Below are 20,137 nucleotides of genomic sequence, written 5' to 3' on the forward strand. Positions count from 1 at the left end.
TATTATACAATGGACTTTATATTACCTCTCTATGGTCTTATTAATATTCCCCTGTTTACTTTCATGCTAGTATCACATTCACAATGCAAAATATTAAAATTTATACAAGAATCAACAAAATAAGTTTCCACTAACAAAATCATTGAAAATCTCATTTCCACAAGAGGGAGGCCTTGTCTTAGAGAAATTAAATCAGCCATCCACCTCGACCTCGAAATTTGACAGTTTCTTCTCCTAGCTTACAGAGTAGCAAAATGACCATCAATGAGGCCATTATGTTGACAACAAATTATTAGTCTAAAAAAACAGAGTTACAAGACATCATTAATCGATCTCTGGACGCGCTCGGAATATGATAACATCAAGGACTAATTTCCTATTCTGTTCTCCAACAGGCACAAACACACAGACATCATCTTCTTCCAATTTATTATCAGGAACAAAGTGTTTCCAGCCACTTAAAAGTCCAACATTGTTAGAACTTAAACTAAATGTGCACGTCCAAGTTTTTTCTTTAACTCGAAGGATCACTTCTTGATCGTTCCTCAATTTACGCCTGATTTTCCAGTCCTTGGAAAACGACTGAACGAACATGATATACATCATCAGGAAGTGGCATGTATAATCTAAGCAAAAGTACTTAAGAAGATTATTGACACAGATGAAATGTATGCATTATTTGATGCAATAAAGGGAGAAAATTTACCAGGAAAAATCGTCTACGAACACTGGATGGTCTCATCACTTCAATTAAAGGATATTGGTGTTTGTATTGAGCTGCTGCTATCTTTGCCTTTTTCAGAGCCTGATTTTTCTCTGCTTCAGTTGCTTGTCTTACACTTGATTCACAAAATGTCCCGTTTTTGTCAGGGGTAGTTTTTCCAGCTGAGAATTTGGTAAAGCATCACATCATTCATGAGCTTATTTCACCACCAAAAAAAATAAGATCAAGGACATACAACTGATACAACTACATACGAGTAACACATTTAAATTTTCAGGAGAAAAGAATTAACATGAACTAACAGGTAAGCAAGCACTGGAAAAGGAATCCAACATCATGTTCATCCACACAACTGTGAAACATAACAATGTTGTGCTTACTTTTCCCATTAGAATTGGCGGTTACTTCTCTAACTCTAGCAGTCCCGGCAGCTTTCTTTGGCGTGCAGTCTTCTGTGCTGGTTTTTTCTTCATCGGAACTCTCATCTCCTTCATCCTCACAACGACCTTCAGCAGATAAAAGAAAGAATAGAAATATATATACATGTGTGTGAAAATTTTTGAACCTTTCTCATTATAGAGAACAAACTTATTATCTAAAAGGACAAATACCTTTCTTAGGATTACTGCCAGAGTAATGGCCCTTAGGAGTTGCACCAGAGTTGTTTTGCCTTTTCCTGTTTCTTGAGGCATAATCAGAATCATCATCTCCTAGGCTTCCATCTTCACTTGGAATCTCCTGTACATCTACATTGGACGTAGTGACTGGGCTGGGTTGAACAACTACTGGAGTCACTCGGAATATGCTAACATCCAGTACAGATTTCCCAACATTTGAGCAGGCAACGGGCACAAACAAGCACACATCAAATTCTTCTAAGAAATTCTCAACAGCAAATCTTTTCCAGCCACCCGCAAATCCTCCAGTATATCTATTGCAAATAAATGTGCACACCCATGTTTTCTCTTTCACGCGGAGTATTACTTCTTCACCTTTCTTGAAAACATACGTAGGTTCCCATTCTTTTGGGATCGACTAAAGCATAAAAAAGGTTAACATAATATATAATCATAAAAATTATTGATGCCAAAGTGGTAAATTGGCAGAAGAATGAGCTTACCATAAAAAATCGCTTATAGACACAAGATGGTCTCATAACTACACTGAAGGAATTAAGGTATTGTTTGGATGTATCCCTTGCCTTCTTCAAAGCTTTTTCTTTCTCTGCTTCAGTGACCGGTCTTCTATTCGAATTGTATGTTAAAGCGAAAGACTTTTTTCTTTTAGGAATGGTCTTTTGACTCTTTTCAGCTGAAAAATCACCACAAAAGGAAGCATTACATATAAAAGTTTAAGTCACCACAAAAGGGTCAATCACACATTTTTTTTTTTTTTTTTTTTTTCCATTCAAGTCTCAACTGCCTTTAATTCAATTAAACATAACTAATCTTCTCTGCATTGATGACAAGTTCAAGAAACTACATAGCACATACTATTGATTCGAAATGCAGTGAAAATGAAAACAAATGTCATACATATATGCACAAAAATTATAGAACTTACAAACTTTGTAGGTCCTTTTCCTTGAAAAATTGGATGGCACTTCTCTTACTCTTTCAGTAGCAGTTTTCTTTGGAGAAGTAAAATCATCTGATGAGACGGAATTCTCTTCATCAGAAGTATCATCCCCGTCATCTCCATCAAAACCATCTACAGAGAGATAGAGAGACTTAGAGACATGACTACATGAAAAGTTCACTACATACACTTCTACTATGAGTAGCTCTACCCAAGGAATAGCTAGCCCTTATGAGCCCTACCACGGTTCTTTCTACGCCTGCTTCCAAGAATATCAACAGAGTCATCATCTCCTTGATTTTTATCAGTGAGCTCCTCAGCCGAAGTCTCTTTTACCTCTCCACCGGAATCATCACTGCCATCTGAGTTCGGCTGTAGACCTTTTTTTACAAAATAAGAAGCTTCTTTCTCACATAGATTTGCTTGATCAAAGATCAAGACCTCAAAGCATTCATGTTTATTGTACTTGAAAATCAGCATATCTGACTTCTTTAAGGAGTATGCTTTCGCAAACTCTTGCCACCCATCTCCACGGAACATTACATCATTCTTTTCTTTTTCCAGATTTACATGCCAGGTAACTCCATTTACCTTGAGAGCTACTTTCTCAGGTAAATGTGTCCTCATGTGATCAGCAAATTTCTTGGGCAGCACCTAATTGTTACACATTGGAAAATCCAACATTGTGAGGAGTAACATGAAGGAATTAACCCGAAAATTCAAAACAGAAACAAAAGCAATGAAATGCAAGTACTGAAGATTTTCTTCAATAAAATTAGAACAATGAACAAGTAAGCTGGCCCAAAAAGATGTTGAACTTGGCAAAAACTAACAGAAAAGTATATCCTTACATGTAAAAATATCCAAAATATAACAAGCGCAGCTAAAAATTAAAGAGGACCAACAACATAGAAAATAAGAAAAGGTTCATCAAGCTCTCATAGATATCAATTACTTCAAATCTTTTACATCAGATTAATGAACTTTAGAGGTATAGATTGAACTTAACTATGTAAAGCTCAAACATCCAAATCCTATAACTTAAGCAAAATAATAGAGATTCATAGAGAAGAGTCCTCATCTCACAAGTGTATTCAAGCAATTTGTTGTTTGTACACAGCCCGTAATAATGCAGGAGCAAGTAGGCAGTTTTGCACTAAATACTTAGTTGCAAATTAGTATTCTTATATAGTCGTAATAATGTACTTCGTATCTACTTATTTGTTTAGTTTACTAGGAATCTTATACAGTTATACGGAGTATTTATTATACACATTGATAATATGAGTTGGTCTTTTGTGCCTAACCCTAATGAAGAGGACTCTTGTTAAGAGTTTGAACAGGCTGTAAATACAATGAATACCATCTTATTCGGCGCCATTCCAAAAAAGATTATATCCAAAGCTTCAATCGAGTCCAAATCTAAAGAAAGGCCCTTATGAAAAAAGACTTAAATAAAATTTTCAATTCTTTCAAAAACATAAAATAAACATAGATATGCCAGAGCATCTACTAATTCTGATGCAACCAAGCAGGAGTCAAAGGTTAAGTCTTTTTGACAATCTACCACCCTAAGATCAACAATCTTCAGCCTATACTAATTCTGATGCTTCCAGCAAGGGTTTAAAAGAAAAGAAAGGATCTTTAACTTCGGAACAACTTGCGATGAAGGACGAGGTTTGTTTCAAGTGTCAAGGCCCTAATGAACAAGTTCATCTTGCTAAACAATGCTCTAATAAGCTACTGATTTCTATAAAAAAGATGATGACGTAAATTATAAAAGAGCAAGCTGCAAAAGTGAAGTTTTTGATGTCGGATCGATAAATGGTGCAAGAAGAAATGGTGCGTTATATGGGTAAAACAGTATAGCAGCTAATTCATGGGCACCAATACACCATTACTAGAGTTTCAGTCAAGAAAAAAAAATGTTAAGTGTGTGAGTCAATTCATTAATCCTAGTGTTTGTACACCTACCTTAACTTCTGTATCATTGGAGAAGCATGCCTTTTGAAGTGTCACATGTAAACTATGTCCAAAAAGAAATACTCTTCGTATGTAAATTAATCAACCAACTTATTTTTCAGTTCAATTGAAGTTACTGAATCTACAATTCATCAACGAGGGTTGTCCAGTTCACTGAAAAGTCTATTAGAGACATGCATACAAGAATGACATTCCCTCAACAATACAACAATAATTTACCTTAAGACCACGTAGACACACTGGAAAATACAGGGCTAATTATAGAGCAGGAAAACCTCTCGAATACAACTAGAGGTATAAATTCAGATGACTGGGTCGGGTTCGATTGAGTTGGGTTAGGTCAAGTTAAAGTTTAACTTATGCTAAATTCATTTTGTCCATATAAGTCAAAATATTGATCGGATTACTTTAAGATCAAGTCGGATCACTTTTTGACACATCTAATTAAAAACCCCTCTCATAGTGATAAGTTGATAAATGATAAACCCTTAAAAAAAACCTTGACCATAGCCAACTCACAAACCCTTGAGAAAAACAGAGGAATAACACATTTATAATCATAATAAACTAATGGTAAAAACAAAATGAAGAAAAATCAGCAATAAAAGTACTAGTACATTGGCAATATAATTGTAGTTTATTTTACAAGATCAAAGTAAAGAAATGGACTAAAATAAATACTCCTAATATTAAATAAATAATGTGCAATAATTTAATTAAATAAGGAATACTTACGAGACGATGATGAAAATTAGTGGGTAAAATGAGAGAGAAACGAGCAAAATGAAAATTCTTCCAGTAAATTTCTTCTTCCCATGATTTATGATTCTCAGACTCCATTTTTTGCAGTGAAATCTTGTTGAACAAAGAGAAATTCCACCCTAATTACAAATGGTTGAAGTTATTAAGAAGATGAAGAGAAATTTAATAGGGAAAATACGATAATTAATTCTCCATTTCTATGCAACTAATAACCTTGATTTCCTCTGCTGTCTCGAGATTTTTTTGATCAATAAGCTTCATATACATTAATACATACCAAGTACAAGGTTGTACATAACGGGCTTGTGATGGAATTAATAAAGTAAAAGTTAGCCCCACACAATAAGGCCCTTTTTTTTTGGACTGAAGTGAACTAACTTGAAGTCTTGAACTAATATTTTACTTTTTTCTTTTTTTTTTTCTTTAGAAAAAAAAAATTACTTTTATATTAGAAAAAAGCTATTACATCCTGAAGGATCAATAGGGTAATGGAATAAACAGTAAATATACTCTTGAAAGGAGGGGTTGAATAGAGTATGAATTTTTTTCATAAATATAAATTTCAAGGTCTTGAACTCGGTTTCAAGGCGGATTAAACTGATTCACTTTTTAAAGTCAAGGCTTTGAGATTTATTTCAAAACTTAAAAACAGACTTTATAAATGCGGCATATTATAAACTTGCGAATTAAACAGAAATAAAACAAGTAAGAGAAAGCAAATAAAAACGAGACAAGGCACAGTGAAATTTTTACGAAGTTCGGCAATAAATATGCCTACGTCTCTGCCTAGGGTTATCCAACCCGTAGGATTTTAATTTCTTTTTATTTCTTCCTTTAGAGTCCTAAAGCACCTAAAAGATCAACCTATCTTCTCTCCGCAGCCGCCCAGCTACACTTTAGCAACTCAGATCTTAGAAATAAAAAGTTACCTTACTTTTACTATACTTTGAGTATTATAATACTACTCTTAGTATATCAACTCTTTTGATAACAAACTTTAAGCACTCATGATATACCTGTTCTTTTCTCTCAATGTAACTACAAAATAAAGTATTTGATAAACTAGAGAGAAAGTGTTTAACAACTCTTGCTTTAGCGTAGAATATGAAGCTTGATAATTCTTGATCCTTCTAGTGAAGTGCTTCACGCTATTTATAGAGTTGAGATGCTGGATTTCTGAAATTGAATTTTTGAAGCAACCGTTGAGATTTGAATGTTATTTGAATAATTCAGCATGCACTATTTTGGGGCTTCAAAAGCAACGTTAATCTTCAGCAAAAAAATATCCTTCCAGCCTATCTTCAAGGAATTTAAACAGCTTTATTTAAATCTGAAAACAGAAGTTGTTAGGATAATAACGCATTTAATATCATCATTATCCCTTATTTCATGGAATCTGCAAAACAAATATGTTAGACATAATTATCTTATCAAAGATAAATCTGTTAGAGATATTTATCTTATCATAATCAAAGAATTAAATATATGATCATAATATTATCACAAGATGAATATATATGTGAAATAGGCTAAACAAACATCCAGCCCAAAATATTCGTCCAACCCAAAATATTCGTATTGGGCTTTAAATCCACACATCTATATTGGACAACTTACACAGCCCATAACCTGTCACACAATGGGTTAATTGGATTTTGGGTTTGACATCCATCATCATAAAGTTAGAATAACTTAAGCACATCAAGGTGGAGTCTTCAATCTCCCCCTTGATGGAAGTCAAAACCACGGCATGTATAACATATATATAAATTAAATATAACACAAAACACAAAACATCAACATAAAACATCCAAACATAACCATCAGCACATATAACACTTCTCCCCCTTTTTGACATCCAACAAGGAAGAAAAAAATGTTTGGAACAAAAATCAGCGAAAACAGTTTTAAGAAATTACACACCATTAAAAAAGTTAAAAGTGCAAAGCGAAAAACAGAGACAGGAAAACAATTTCAAGGCCTTGAATCCAGCGTCAAATCACTTCTTGTCCTGCTGGAAACTAACATCAGCTTGAGCTCTGTTAGCCCAACGCCTATGGGCCTCCCTCATGGTCTTATCCCTCTGCATCTCATCAAGCTTGCGCTGCTCCTCTTGCCTATACTTCTTCACCACTCCATATTCCTCAACCGTTATGATATTAGGCTCAGAAACTTGAGGTCTAAGAATGGGTCGGTTTCGCACTTAGCGTTCACAGTTGAAGAGAACATTGGCAGATTTTTCCCTGGCATGCTCAGCAGCATCCTCATGAAGAGGCATAATACTGCAGTAGCAGTGAAGGTGAGGGCAGAGAGATGAAACAGCTGATTAACTTTGGCATTTACAATAGCCAAAAGTTCATGGGTTTGGTCCAGCTTGGAATCACGGTCGTGGATGTCACGACGAAGGTCATCTAAACCAAACTCCAGAGCATCCAGACGAGAGGAGGACGTGGAAGAGTTAGCGATGCCTTTGCCTTCTGAAAGAGAGGAGGGCAAGGCAGAAGCTTCCTCTGGGGTTAGGTCAGAGCGAAGTTTCCAAGAACCATCAGGGAGACACAGAATACCTATTTTGGTGAGGGAGCCTAGACCAACCTTAGGAGATTCATTATCAAGAGAGATATTGAAAAATTGGAAAATTTTGGGAAGCAAGTTGGCGTAACGAATACGAATCTTTCCAGCTTTAGGATCGACAATAGCATTGAATGCGTCTTGAGATAGGTTAAGATCACCAGCGCAACTATCACACAAGTGACAAGCCAGTTACTTTGACAATAACACTTCCTCCTTTGCAAGGGTGCGGAGATACAAAGTAAAGAATTACTCACGAGTATTATGAGAATGATAAACAGCAAACCCAACATTAGCTTTTGCAACAGTGAAAGTGAACCACTGCATGCACAATTGAATGAGAGAGAAGTAGAGGTTTTAATTAGAGTTAATTGGAAGAAAAAGGACTTACCATTGGTAAGATCACTAGTGAACACACCTACTAAAATTTACAATTGAGATCAGGAAGAAGCTAAGAGAGATGAAAGAGAAGGAAAGAAAATGGAAAAGCGTGAAGGAAACCCTCTAGCAATGAAGGCTAGAAAAACCTTCTTAAGGAAAAAATCCCTAGAGGGAAACTAGAAGAGCCTTCACAAGAAGAAACCCTATAAAGGGAACTAGTTTTTACTGAGTTTAATAATTGTACCTCATTAGGTTAATTTGCAAGGATCACATCAAATATTATTGTTGTCAATCTAGACCTATACAAAAAATTAAAGTTTTTCAATCTAGTAATGTCAAAAACCATATACAAGGTCCTTCGTTCACGTGTATGATTGGTGAACAAGTTGAGTGGTCATACTCAATCTCTAAAGTCTACTCCACTAGGATTTCTACGGTCAACGGATTAGTCTTTCAAAAAAAAATTATTTCCACGAAATTTCTTAACAGTTTATGGATTAATTGAGGGATTAAAATGTGAAGACTTTTGAAATTGTAGGTCAAAGGTCATAAATCACGATCATTTGGTTGAAATAAAGCTACTACGTATTTTGGATTAAATTATAATCTGCAAATTGTACGTAAGTTATGAAGCTTCAATTACTTATTTGAGTTATTTCCAATCTTCTTCAATCATTAATTAATTGCTGTGGTATATTTATATGCACACAATAATATTTTTAAATTTGTACTATAAACCAACACTTTTACAGAAAAAATATAGTGTTAATGTCATTTTAGGTGTTTTAGGTGCACATTACACTTTAGTTGCCTTGCTAGCTTTCACTCTCGAGAAACTACCCTAAAGTATTATTAAAATGACTAAACTATTATTAAATGTCTTAACAATAAATCACGTCATATCTTCGAGAGATTGTTATATACACCCGAGTGTACTGTACACCCATAAATATTTTGTTCTCATTTTGATGATTATTTTTCATTTAATCATCAAATGAAGAGCAAAAACTAACCTTGGGTTAGTTGGGTGCACGGTGCATGCACCCGGGAGTATATAAAAAATTTCACATATCTTCAATCACAAAATGCGACAACTAATTGTTAATAGAAGGCATGAGACACGATATGAAGAACAAAGTGAGCAATATTGGTAGTCTTCTACTTAGATGCACATCTTATCGATCAAACCTCATACAATCATTTATGAATTAGAAGATCATTAGATCATCCGTACTATTTTCATAGTTGATGCATACATTGTTAATCATACCAATAAACCAGACATCTACTATGTTTAATCCATCTAGCACAAAATTTACAAAACAGAAAAATCGCCAATTAATAAACATTGATCACCTTTATCATAGTAGGATAGAGAAGTACAATTACAGCAGCCATCTAGCACAAAATTTACAAAACAGAAAAATATTCATCAATAATGCAGCAAAATCCATCCATCAGTCAAGGTAAAGTTACTACACTAGGAAGAACAATTTCAGGAACCACTCGGAATGTAGTAACATCGAGGACATATCTTTCATTCTTCGAGACAGAAGGAACAAACAAGCACACATTGAATTCCTCCAAGAAGTTGTCGCGAGCAAAAGTTTTCCATCTTGAACCTTGAAAACCTAGTTTAGTTCTGTCTTTGTAAATGCTGCACTCCCATATTTTCCCCTGCATTCTGAGAGACACTTCTTGGCCTTTTCTAAATTGACTTTTAAGTTCCCATTCTGAAGGAATTGTCTGAAACATGACAGAAAATTGCACGGGTTAAAGTTAAACCGTTGAATGTACAGGAAGTTAAAGCTAAGAATAAGCTAATTAGGATTTATAATGCTATAAATTACATGACATTACCATAAAAAAGCGCTTGTAAACACAGGAAGGTCTCATCACTACAAGGAATGAGTTAACGCGCTGTTCTAATGCTACCCTGGCCTTTCTTAGAGCATTTGCTATCTCTTCATCAGTAATCTTTCTTCTATTTGATTTGTAGTACACTGAATAAAGACTTGATCCACTTCCTTTGCCAGAGATCTTTTTGGCTGCGAATGGCTCACAAGTATAGTCGTATGTAATCACCAAAGAAAACAAAGGGAAAAAAAACACAACAGATGTAAGCTAAAACATGTATCACGGAACTTTTATTTCTTGGTCATTCAATTCCCTAATCAAATATAAACAAGGGCTTTGATTCCTAGTCATTCTTTTGTACCGCTAAAAATTCAAGATATATGTACATCATTACTGCAATTTTGAACATGGACATATAAGTATATAACCAATGCAAGTATGAAGCAATATAGTTCTCAAAAATTATACAAATTTACACCCCTTATTTAGTAGTAGAACTATAAAACGTACCACCATTGCGCTTCCTTTTCCTTGAAGCATTAGTTGGCAATTTTCCAGCTGAATTAGTAGTAGCTGCTTTATTCAGAGTAGTTTTAGCCTCTTCTAAGATGGAATACTCTTCATCAGAATTCTCGTCTGAATCATCAGAAACATCTCAGCAAGAATGAAGAGAAGAATACATAAAACTGTCAGACTTTTTTCTCTGAAGCCAATGAAACAATAAAACTATCAAAAGTACAAAGACAAGATGCATTTGTCTAGTGACAAGTTCAGAGTTAAGGGCTCTTGGAAGCGAAACTCCAGATTCCCTTTCCTCTTCCCACTCCCAAGAGTTAGTTCGATCTTTATAAGGTTTTGATAGTTCCACAAGGAAGAAAAGTTTATACCTTTTGAACGAGCAGTTTTGGCAGAACTACTCTTGGGAGTCCTAACAGGTTTTTTTCTACGCCTGTCTCTAGAAGCATCATAATGACAGTCGTCGTGATCTTCTTGGCTTGTATCATCAGTGAACTCGCCCTCGCTGAAACTCTTTGCTGTATCTTCACTGCAGTCATCATTATGATCCTCCTCATCGTCTTGATTATCAGAGTTATGCTGTTGAGGTTTCCTCACAAAATATGAAGCTTCTCTCTCACATGAACTTGCTCGATCAAAGAGCCAGACCTCGAAACATTCTCTTCAATTGTACTTAAAGACTAGGACATCCGCCTTCTTCAAAGAGAAAGCATCAGCAAATTCTTCCCACCCATCTCCATGAAACATAATATCATCCTTGTCTTTCTTCAAGTTAACATTCCAAGAAACTCCATTTACTTTAAGGGCTACTTGTTCAGGTAACTTGGTTCTCATGTAGTCACTAAACTTCTTAGGAAATGTCTGTTTTTAACACATTACTGTAAAAAACCACATATATGAGCAACAAAATGAAGAAATTTAATAGGACTAAAAAAAGTTTAGTTAGTTGCGAAGTTTTGACTTACGAAACAACCTATACAGCTATACTAAGAAATGTGACAACAACTGAATTTGGACTATTAATTTCGGACATATCTTTTCCAACCGATCGTTTAGGAATTTATAATCATAAAATTGAAAAAATTGGAATAAGAATGTTCAATAAAGGCAACTTACATTCCTCTCCAGCTAGACAGATCAATTAAAAAGCAACCATGTCAATTGAGAGCAATAATCCACACTAATAAAATACAGGAATTAATTGAAATTATAAAACTACTCCATTCATCCCAGATTAAAAGCAACATTTGTCAACCCTTAAAACTTAGGAAGTACAAGTACAAAATTAACACTAAATTAGACACCAAAAATCACATTATTAATGAGCTATGTCACAAACTCAAGCAATGCGTGTAAATTTGAAAGCATATCAAGATTAAAAACATATAAATGCAACATGCATATATTGCATACTACTTCCCTCGGTGTCTAACATTCCAAATAGCCAATACGACAAACAAATAGAGACAGAGGGAGTTATAAATCAATCAATCTTTTACCAATAATAATAATTGAAAAGAGGAGAATGGGGGATAGCTCAAGCTCTAATGTTAGAGCTTCCCTCCCAATTTCAGGAGATCCTATAATCGATTCTCAACCCCGCCCTTTAGCTCTAACCACCAAAAAACAAAATTTAAAAGAGGGGCGTGGATACACTTACTAGGTGTTGATGAAAATCAGTGGGCAAAGTTAAAGAGAATTGAGAAAAGTGAAAATTCTTCCAGTATATTTCCTCTTCCCATGTTCTGCTCTTCATATTTGGAAATGGTAATTGTGTTTCGTTTGGAACCCAGATAACCAGAAAGAAATTATTAGTTAGTGCAGTAAATACTGTTGGGCTCCATTTATTCTGTCTCATTTTTTAATGAGATGTAATTTTGACCGTTATATTTAACTTTTTATTAGTAAAAATTATAACAAAATTAAATTACTCCTTATGAAAATATACATTACGACTAATTGTCTAATTTAATGATATACAACTATACAAGTAGTACTTTCTCCGTTTCCTAAATATTGCAACATCAGATGGGATACAACTATGTAATTAGAACTTGAGAAGAGAGAAAGAGTGAAAATATGTAAAAATAGGGAAATATTGTAATATTTGTGAAATTTCCTAAAATGGTAAATTTTGCAAATTTATGGATCGGAGGGAGTAGTATCCAATATAATATAATTATAACATTTACGAAATACTCCGTATTTATTTTATAATACTCCCTCCGTCCCTTAATGATAGTTCCTTTTAGACAATTTTTAGTCCCAAAATGTTCGCTTCATTTGCTTTTTTCAACAACCATTAATATTTTTTTTTTCCAAATTCCCTCCAATTTGCAACAATATTTGTGCAAATTTAGCTTCCCCGTGTAAATTTTATATTTCCATATACTTTTATTACTTTCTCTCTCTACTTTTTTGCATACTTCATGTAAATTTACCTTTTCAATGTACTTTTACTACTTATTTAAGTTTCTTAGTTTCCGTGAAATTTCACCGAAAGGGACTATCATTAAGGAACGGAGGAAGTAGTAAGAAAAATAGATCAAAGATGGTATGAATAGTGCAAAAGTCAAAGTGATATATTAAAAAAAAAAAAAGATGGAGTGGATATTTTTCATCTTCTTATACTCCATAACAAATAAATATTTTCTTTATTTCGTAATAATTGCAACAATTTGACTTTTGTACTATTCATATACTTTGACTATACTCCCTCTGTCTCAATATACATGACACAGTCAACATTGCACACATGTCAATACACTAGTTTAACTTTTTTACATTATTAAATATTAATGAAAATTATTTTAAAAAATATATTATGAAACTTTATATTAATACCTATCTAACAACATATTTTATGATAAAATATGTTTTTATTATGTTAGTAAAAAATTATGGTCAAAGCTAATATATAAATAATGAAAAAAGTCCAACGTCTCATGTATTCTGGGACGGAAGGAGTATTTTTTTTTTATCAATATATAAAAAAAATTGTTGTCATGTAAAACATTTTTGAATTGATTTTCATTCATATTTTCATTATATCAATTTTAGAGCAACTCCAATGGTAGGCTAATTGTCAAATTAGTTAGGCATGCCACATAAGCTTTTAAGCTAATTATTATTTTAGCTATTTAATTTGTGCTCCAATGACTAGCTATTAGCTTAATATTTAAGTGAGTCTCACTTCCTTAACTAACATTTGTATATTTTAATTATTCTATATAATGTTGATTTTATTTTGGCAAGTTTTAATCCCAAGCAAATTGGTACATGTATTAATGCTAATTTGCTTAGCCAATAGTAATACATATTTACACATATTAATGCTCAAAGTTGTAAATTGGTACATGTATCACTCAAAGTATTGCAATTATTATAAAACGAAGGGACGAAATAAATTATATTAATTAAAATAAAATAGAAATTAAAGTGTATTTTTGATTTCCAATTGCTATGAAATATTGAAGTGTTATTTGTTTGTTTGAGGGAACTTTTAAAATTTCAATTGAAAATTTGCTTATCTAAAGAGACTTAAAAAAAAATAAAAAATAAATAAATAATAAAAAAATCATTTTTCACAGTTTTGTCAACCAAATAATTTCTCATATTGTCATTTGTCAATAAAACAAGCACATAACCACAATAACTTATCTGATGACTTGAAGAGTAGTCTATTACTCCCTATGTCACGAGAATAATCTCTTGGACTAGTGGCTCAGAGGTCACCTTGCATTCTTGAGGTGCAAGGTTCAATTCTCATCAGGCACAAATTTCATCCCCCTACCCCTTCCGGGCATTGCTAGCAGGCTTCTTGCCTATGTCACTGATCTATGATTACGTATTCTAATTCAAATCTCATAAGACTAAAGTGTTCATAGGTTGTTAAGGATAATCCTACTCATTTTTAAAGGTGTTGTGCATAATTTTAAGCAAAAAACCGGCCTGGTCCAAGACCGATTATTAAAGGATTTTGGACCGATAAGGAATGAAAACCGGAAAAATTAATTTTTCGACTTGGAGACTAGACCAGTACAGAACACGCATAGTAATGTTTGCATAAAACCAACAGTTTAAAGTAAAATAAATGCATGTTTATTATTGTCTCCAATTGAAAGCAAAATATACGGAGTGTAATACATTTTCTAATTATTATTCTCAAAGGACTTCACACAATCACAAATGATTTGAGAGTGAGGGATAGTTCAAGTGGTTAGAATTTTCTTTTCGGATCTAGAGATCTGAGATTGTTTGTTATCATTTGCCTTCGTGGCTCTCTTAACAAAAAAAAAAAAAAAAAATCACAAATGATTTTTATACTCCGATTACTTTCCTTAATTCCCATACAAAATGAGAAATGATTCAAATGAACATGATATTTTGGGATATAGTGTGCTTAGAGGTTTTTTTTTACAAGAGGGTGTTTTTTTTTTTTTTTTTTTTTGACAAGAGGGTGTACTTAAGTTGAACTGAAATCTAAAAAGATAATTCCCACAAAAATGTTCTAACACGATGAGATCGATTGCGAAATAAATTGGTATAGTGAGCTGAGACTAATGAATTTTTTGATTTGTAGAGTAAAATATTCATTAAGGGTGCAAATTATTTTTGGTTTGTCTTTCTTCAAAATGTGGAAAAAAAAAAAAAAAAAAAAAAAACCTTATTTTGCTTCGTCTAAACTTACTTCTTATTTAAGCTTATTCGAGTTTAAAATTGAACTTATCAAAACTTATTAAATTGTCTAATTTACTTTATGTAAAAGTAGTACAAGATCAAGTCTATTCAATTGGTTATTAAAATCTACATATATAGTAACATATTTGAATGAATCAATGAATTTGTTAATATTGTTGGTAGCCAGTACCCACGGTACTGCATGGTTCGTGAAATTGGACACAACTAGTGATTGGAGATTGAATATACATAAGTTTGATATGATGACAATTTTTTACCTGGAAATTTCTTAATTTATGTTACTGATCAATTTATCCTTACTCATACAAAGTACTACTTAATTTTTAGTTATGAATCAAACTATTTCAAAACTTAAATTCACAAGTAGTATAATACGAAGTAGATGATATAATAAATAATCATATAAGCATATAGCCAACAATTTCTTACATGTAACTTGTTATACATATAGCGATATAAGAGCAACTAAAAGGGTTTATTTGATTGATAATTGACCATACAACTCTACTTCCAAGCATCACTTTATATAGTGCATTTCATTTTCTTTTAGCTCTTTTGCTCCTATCTTCATTTTTCCAACAATAGGCATTTTTATACTCTGCAAATACATTAAACAAAAAAATCATCAGAATTTACGTGTATATATACTGAAGTTTAGACTCCAAAAATTTGGTACACTTATATCACCAAACTAGAGTAAATAGTTACGAATATATGCTTACGGGTCATATCGTATACGGATCTTTCCAGCCTTAGGGTCGGCGATAGCGTTGAATGCCTCTTGAGATAGGTTAAGATCACCGGCGCAACTATCACACAAGTCAGTTACTTTGACAATAACACTTCCTCCTCTGCAAGGGTGCGGAGCCATATTAGCTCCCCCTATACATGTAACCTTGTAGTTCCTTCCACACGCTCCTCTATTGTTCCATAAAGCATGACTCACTCCTGTTATCCATGGTCCCTTGTCTTCATTTTGGTAGCACGCCGATGCTGTTTATAAAGTATTCATACATAGTATACGAAGTATTAATTAATGATATCGTTCACTATATACATTAATACATATATAGTGTTAAATCAATATAATTCGGAAAAAACAAACTTAATTATTGATCGAAGAGATACAAATTAAAGAATTACTCACGAGTATTATGAGTATGATAAACAGCAAACCCAACATTAGCCTTTGCAACAGTGAAAGCAAGGCTAACCACAAAGCTTGCAAGTAGAAGTGCCTTCATATTCATTTTGCACACTTTTTTTGCCTAGAATTTTAAATTAGTACTAGTATCAACTTAGATAAACAATATGTTTTGAATTTCTTTGGATAATACTTCTAGTGCTTTGTAATTTGCCAATGTTTGTCCCTCTATTTATAGGCATATAGCAAAGTATTACTATAGCAAGTCAATATAATTTTCTTCATTCTTAAAGTTTAGGACACGCCTTTCAGCCTTTCACACTAATTGACTACTGTATTGTTTGTCTTTTGGGTTCTTAAATTCCATCCATCGCACCTTAAGTAGTGTTGATGTATCAACCACAGTGCCAAAAGCATTTACTGTACGGGTATTCTTCGAATATCGGGTGTGTTTGACATTAGTTTTTGAGTAGCTTTTAGTGGTTTGACTTATTCAAACCATTACTTAGTACTCCATAAAAAATATTAGTGATTGGAGTAGAGTTTAGTGGTTGGAGTAGCTTTTGTGGAAAGTTAATATTATTAGTTTTTGTGAAAAGCTAGGTAGCTATTGGAATTTTTCTTCTATATTTTTAGAATTTCACAGCTAATAACTAGTCAACAACTAGTTTACTAAACACTCATATTTAATTATTTATTCTCACATCTAACAGCTAGTTAACAGCTAACAGCTATACAAACAACTAACAACTACTATCATAGCTAACAGCTAGCTCTACAACTACATTTTGTTGAATACATCCCATATGAAGTAGAATTTATAGTTAGCTCAAACCTTATTTTTTGCGTGCATATAGCCTAAGCCGTTAAATAATAAATTAGTGTGGAGGTGATTACGTTGATTGAAGATATGGACTATTAGTTTAATTGTACCACATTAGATTAATTTGCAAAGATAACATCAAATATTATTATTGTTATCAATCTAGACCTATACAAAAACCACTAACGGGCGTTTGATGCCAATGACCTTGTTTGAAACATCCCCTTACAAGGTCCTTTGTTCACATGTATGATGAACAAGTTGAGTGGTCATACTCAATCTCTAAAGTCTACTCCACTAGCTAGGATTTCTACGGTCAACGGATTGAGTCTTTCAAAAGTTTTTTCCTCGAAATTTCTCAACAGTTTATGATGTAATTGAGGGATGAAAATTTGTCGGCCTTAGAAATTGCAATGTAGGTCATGAATTATGGTCATTTGGTAGAAATTAAGACATTTTTGGACAAAGTTAAAGTCTGCAAATTGTAGCTCAGTTTTGAAAGTTCACTAACTTCATTCCAACATCATTTTCATTATAATTGCCTAGCTAGCTTTTCACTCTAGAAAAACAACCGTTAAGTTACGTTTTTTTTAACTATTAGGCTCTACATGGAGAGGATAGAAATGACTCAACTATTACCAAATGTCTTATTGGTAAAGCATATTATATCTTCAATCACATAATGCGACAACCAAATGCTAATAGAAGGCAAATGCCAAGATCTGATGAACAAAGTGAAGCAACATTGGTGGCTTGCTACTTTAGATATGCGCGCTCTTACTAAACATCCTACTATCCTTTATTAATTATAAGATAACTATATAGTTCATAGTTGATGCATACATTTTTAACCATAGCAGTAAACCTGACTAGCAGGATAGAGAAGTACATCTACATCAGCCATCTAGCTCAAAATTTACAAAACAGAGAAATATTCATCAATAATAATATAGCATGAAACCGTCCAATAGTCAAGGTTAAGTTACTAAAGTTGGAGGAACAACTTCAGGAACCACTCTATATATGCTAACATCGAGGACAGATCTTTCATTCTTCGTGACAGAACAAACAAGCACACATCAAACTCCCCCAAGAAGTAGTGTAAGGGTTAAACCGTTGAACGTGCATGACAGAAAAGTAGTGTAAGGGTTAAACCGTTGAACGTGCATGAGTTATAGCTCAAGCTGGTTAGGAATTATAATGCTAGCTAAATACATGATTTTACCATAAAGAAGCGCTTGTAAACACTGGTAGGTCTCATCACTACAGTGAACGAGTTAGCGCACTGCTCTGATGCTGACGAGGCCTTTCTCTCAGCATTTGCTATCTCTGCATCAGTTATCTCTCTTCTATTTGATTTGTAGTACACTGTATAATGACTTGATCCACTTCCATTGCCGGATATCTTTTTGGTTGCGAATGATTCACAAGTATAAGCGTATGTAATCACCAAAGAAAACAAAGGGAAAAAATGAAGGGAAAAGAACAATAATGGATGTAACCGGGAAACAACTATCATCAGGTTCTCTGCTTCTTCATGTAAAAAGAAAGGGAGATCTAAACATGTAAAGGGTACACGAATGAAGCAATCGTCATATATTTTGGAGCTTCCTTTTATTTATCCTAGATTCCTAGCACTTCAAGGGAACCTATTCTAGTCTTTTAATTCCTCAAACCGATTATAAGCAAGGGCTTTGATTCCTAATTATATTTCTGTACCAAACAAGCTAAAAATTCAAGATATACATCATTATCGTAATTTTTAACAAGGACATATAATCAATGCAAGTATGAAGCACTATAGTTCTCAAATAATTATGCAATATCACACCCTTATGTAGTAGTAGAACTGTAAAACGTACCACGACTACCACCATTGCGATTCCTTTTCCTTGAACCATTAGTTGGCAATATTCTAGCTGAACTAGTAGTAGCTGCTTTCTTCGGGGTAATTCTAGCCTCTTCTGAGATGGAATCCTCTTCATCAGAATTCTCGTCTGATTCATCCTGATCATCAGAAACATCTGCATAAAGAATGAATAAATGAATACATAAAACTGTCAGGCTTTTTTTCTCTGTAGCCAATGAAACAGTAAAACTACCCAAGTACCAAGACAGGATATTTTGGTCTAGTGAAAAGTTCGGAGTTAAGAGCTCTTGGAGGCAAAACTCCAGACCCCCTTTCCTCTCCTCACTGCCAAGAGACCGATCTTTATAAGTTCCACATAATACCCTAAGGAAGAGCCTTGCGACAGACCAGTTTCCTTACCAAAAAAAACCGAATAAGTTATACCTCTAGAGCGAGCAGTTTTGGCAGAACTGCTCTTGGGTGTCCTGCTACCAGGGTTCTTCCTACGCCTGTTTCTAGAACCATGATGACAGTCATCGTAATCATCTTGTCTTGTATCATCTGTGAACCTCTTGCTCAAACTCTCTTCTGTATCTTCACTGTCGTCGTCATCAGAGTTCTGCTGTTGAACTTTCCTCACAAAATATGAAGTCTCTTTCTCACATGAACTTGCTTGATCAAAGAGCCAAACCTCAAAACATTCTCGTCGATTGTACTTAAAGACCAGGACATCTGCCTTCTTCAAGGAGTAAGCATTGGCAAATTCTTTCCACCCATCTCCATGAAACATAATATCATCCTTGTCTTTCTTCAAGTTAACATTCCAAGAAATGCCATTTACTTTGAGAACTATTTGTTCAGGTAACATAGTTCTCATGTAGTCACAAAATTTCTCAGGAAGCTTCTGTTTTAAGCACATTGAGAAAACTAATAAATAAACACCCATAATGACATAAGAGCAACAAAATGAAGAAATTTAACCGGCCAAAAAGCACTGTAACTCGAGGATTCGAATTGATGGACACTTAGATACTCCATCTGTGTTTTTATTTGCGATGTTTTGACTTATGTCCCAACCCAACACTAAGAAATAACATGACAATTGAGTTGTGACTATTAATTTCGGACAAAGGAAATATTACTTCCAACCCATCGTTTAATTAGGATCATATATAAAATTGAGAGCATTCCCAAGCCGCAAAGCAACAACCATGTCAATTGAGAGCAATAATCCACACTAATCAAGTGCAT

General features: G+C 33.7%; 2 protein-coding genes across 2 annotated transcripts; both read right to left on the minus strand.

Moving 5' to 3' along the window:
• Positions 1-45: 45 nt before the first annotated feature.
• Positions 46-5,463, minus strand: LOC110703186 (B3 domain-containing protein REM16-like). Its single transcript, XM_021880932.1, has 8 exons — positions 5,021-5,463; positions 2,545-2,956; positions 2,288-2,434; positions 1,845-2,035; positions 1,336-1,759; positions 1,105-1,230; positions 707-885; positions 46-582 (listed from the first exon to the last, which is right to left on the minus strand). Exons 1-8 carry the CDS (start codon positions 5,123-5,125, stop codon positions 325-327), a joined length of 1,842 nt encoding a protein of 613 aa, XP_021736624.1. The 5' UTR covers positions 5,126-5,463; the 3' UTR covers positions 46-324.
• Positions 5,464-15,439: 9,976 nt separating this feature from the next.
• Positions 15,440-16,428, minus strand: LOC110703146 (EG45-like domain containing protein). Its single transcript, XM_021880891.1, has 3 exons — positions 16,218-16,428; positions 15,793-16,063; positions 15,440-15,668 (listed from the first exon to the last, which is right to left on the minus strand). The coding sequence occupies exons 1-3, from the start codon at positions 16,318-16,320 to the stop codon at positions 15,662-15,664; spliced, it is 381 nt and encodes a 126-aa protein (XP_021736583.1). The 5' UTR covers positions 16,321-16,428; the 3' UTR covers positions 15,440-15,661.
• Positions 16,429-20,137: the final 3,709 nt, after the last annotated feature.

The sequence above is a fragment of the Chenopodium quinoa genome, unplaced genomic scaffold (genome assembly GCF_001683475.1).
Source record: "Chenopodium quinoa cultivar QQ74 unplaced genomic scaffold, ASM168347v1, whole genome shotgun sequence".
Lineage (NCBI taxonomy): Eukaryota > Viridiplantae > Streptophyta > Magnoliopsida > Caryophyllales > Amaranthaceae > Chenopodium > Chenopodium quinoa.

Coding starts and splice junctions, on each gene's coding strand:
- LOC110703186 (XM_021880932.1), bottom strand. CDS start 5,125: ATGGAGTCTGAGAATCATAAATCATGGGAAGAAGAAATTTACTGGAAG. Junction 2,435..2,544: donor CAGGCGTAGAAAGAACCGTG/GTAGGGCTCATA, acceptor ATCTCTCTGTAG/ATGGTTTTGATGGAGATGAC. Junction 1,231..1,335: donor TGGCAGTAATCCTAAGAAAG/GTATTTGTCCTT, acceptor TATCTGCTGAAG/GTCGTTGTGAGGATGAAGGA.
- LOC110703146 (XM_021880891.1), bottom strand. CDS start 16,320: ATGAATATGAAGGCACTTCTACTTGCAAGCTTTGTGGTTAGCCTTGCT. Junction 16,064..16,217: donor TTATCATACTCATAATACTC/GTGAGTAATTCT, acceptor CTTTATAAACAG/CATCGGCGTGCTACCAAAAT.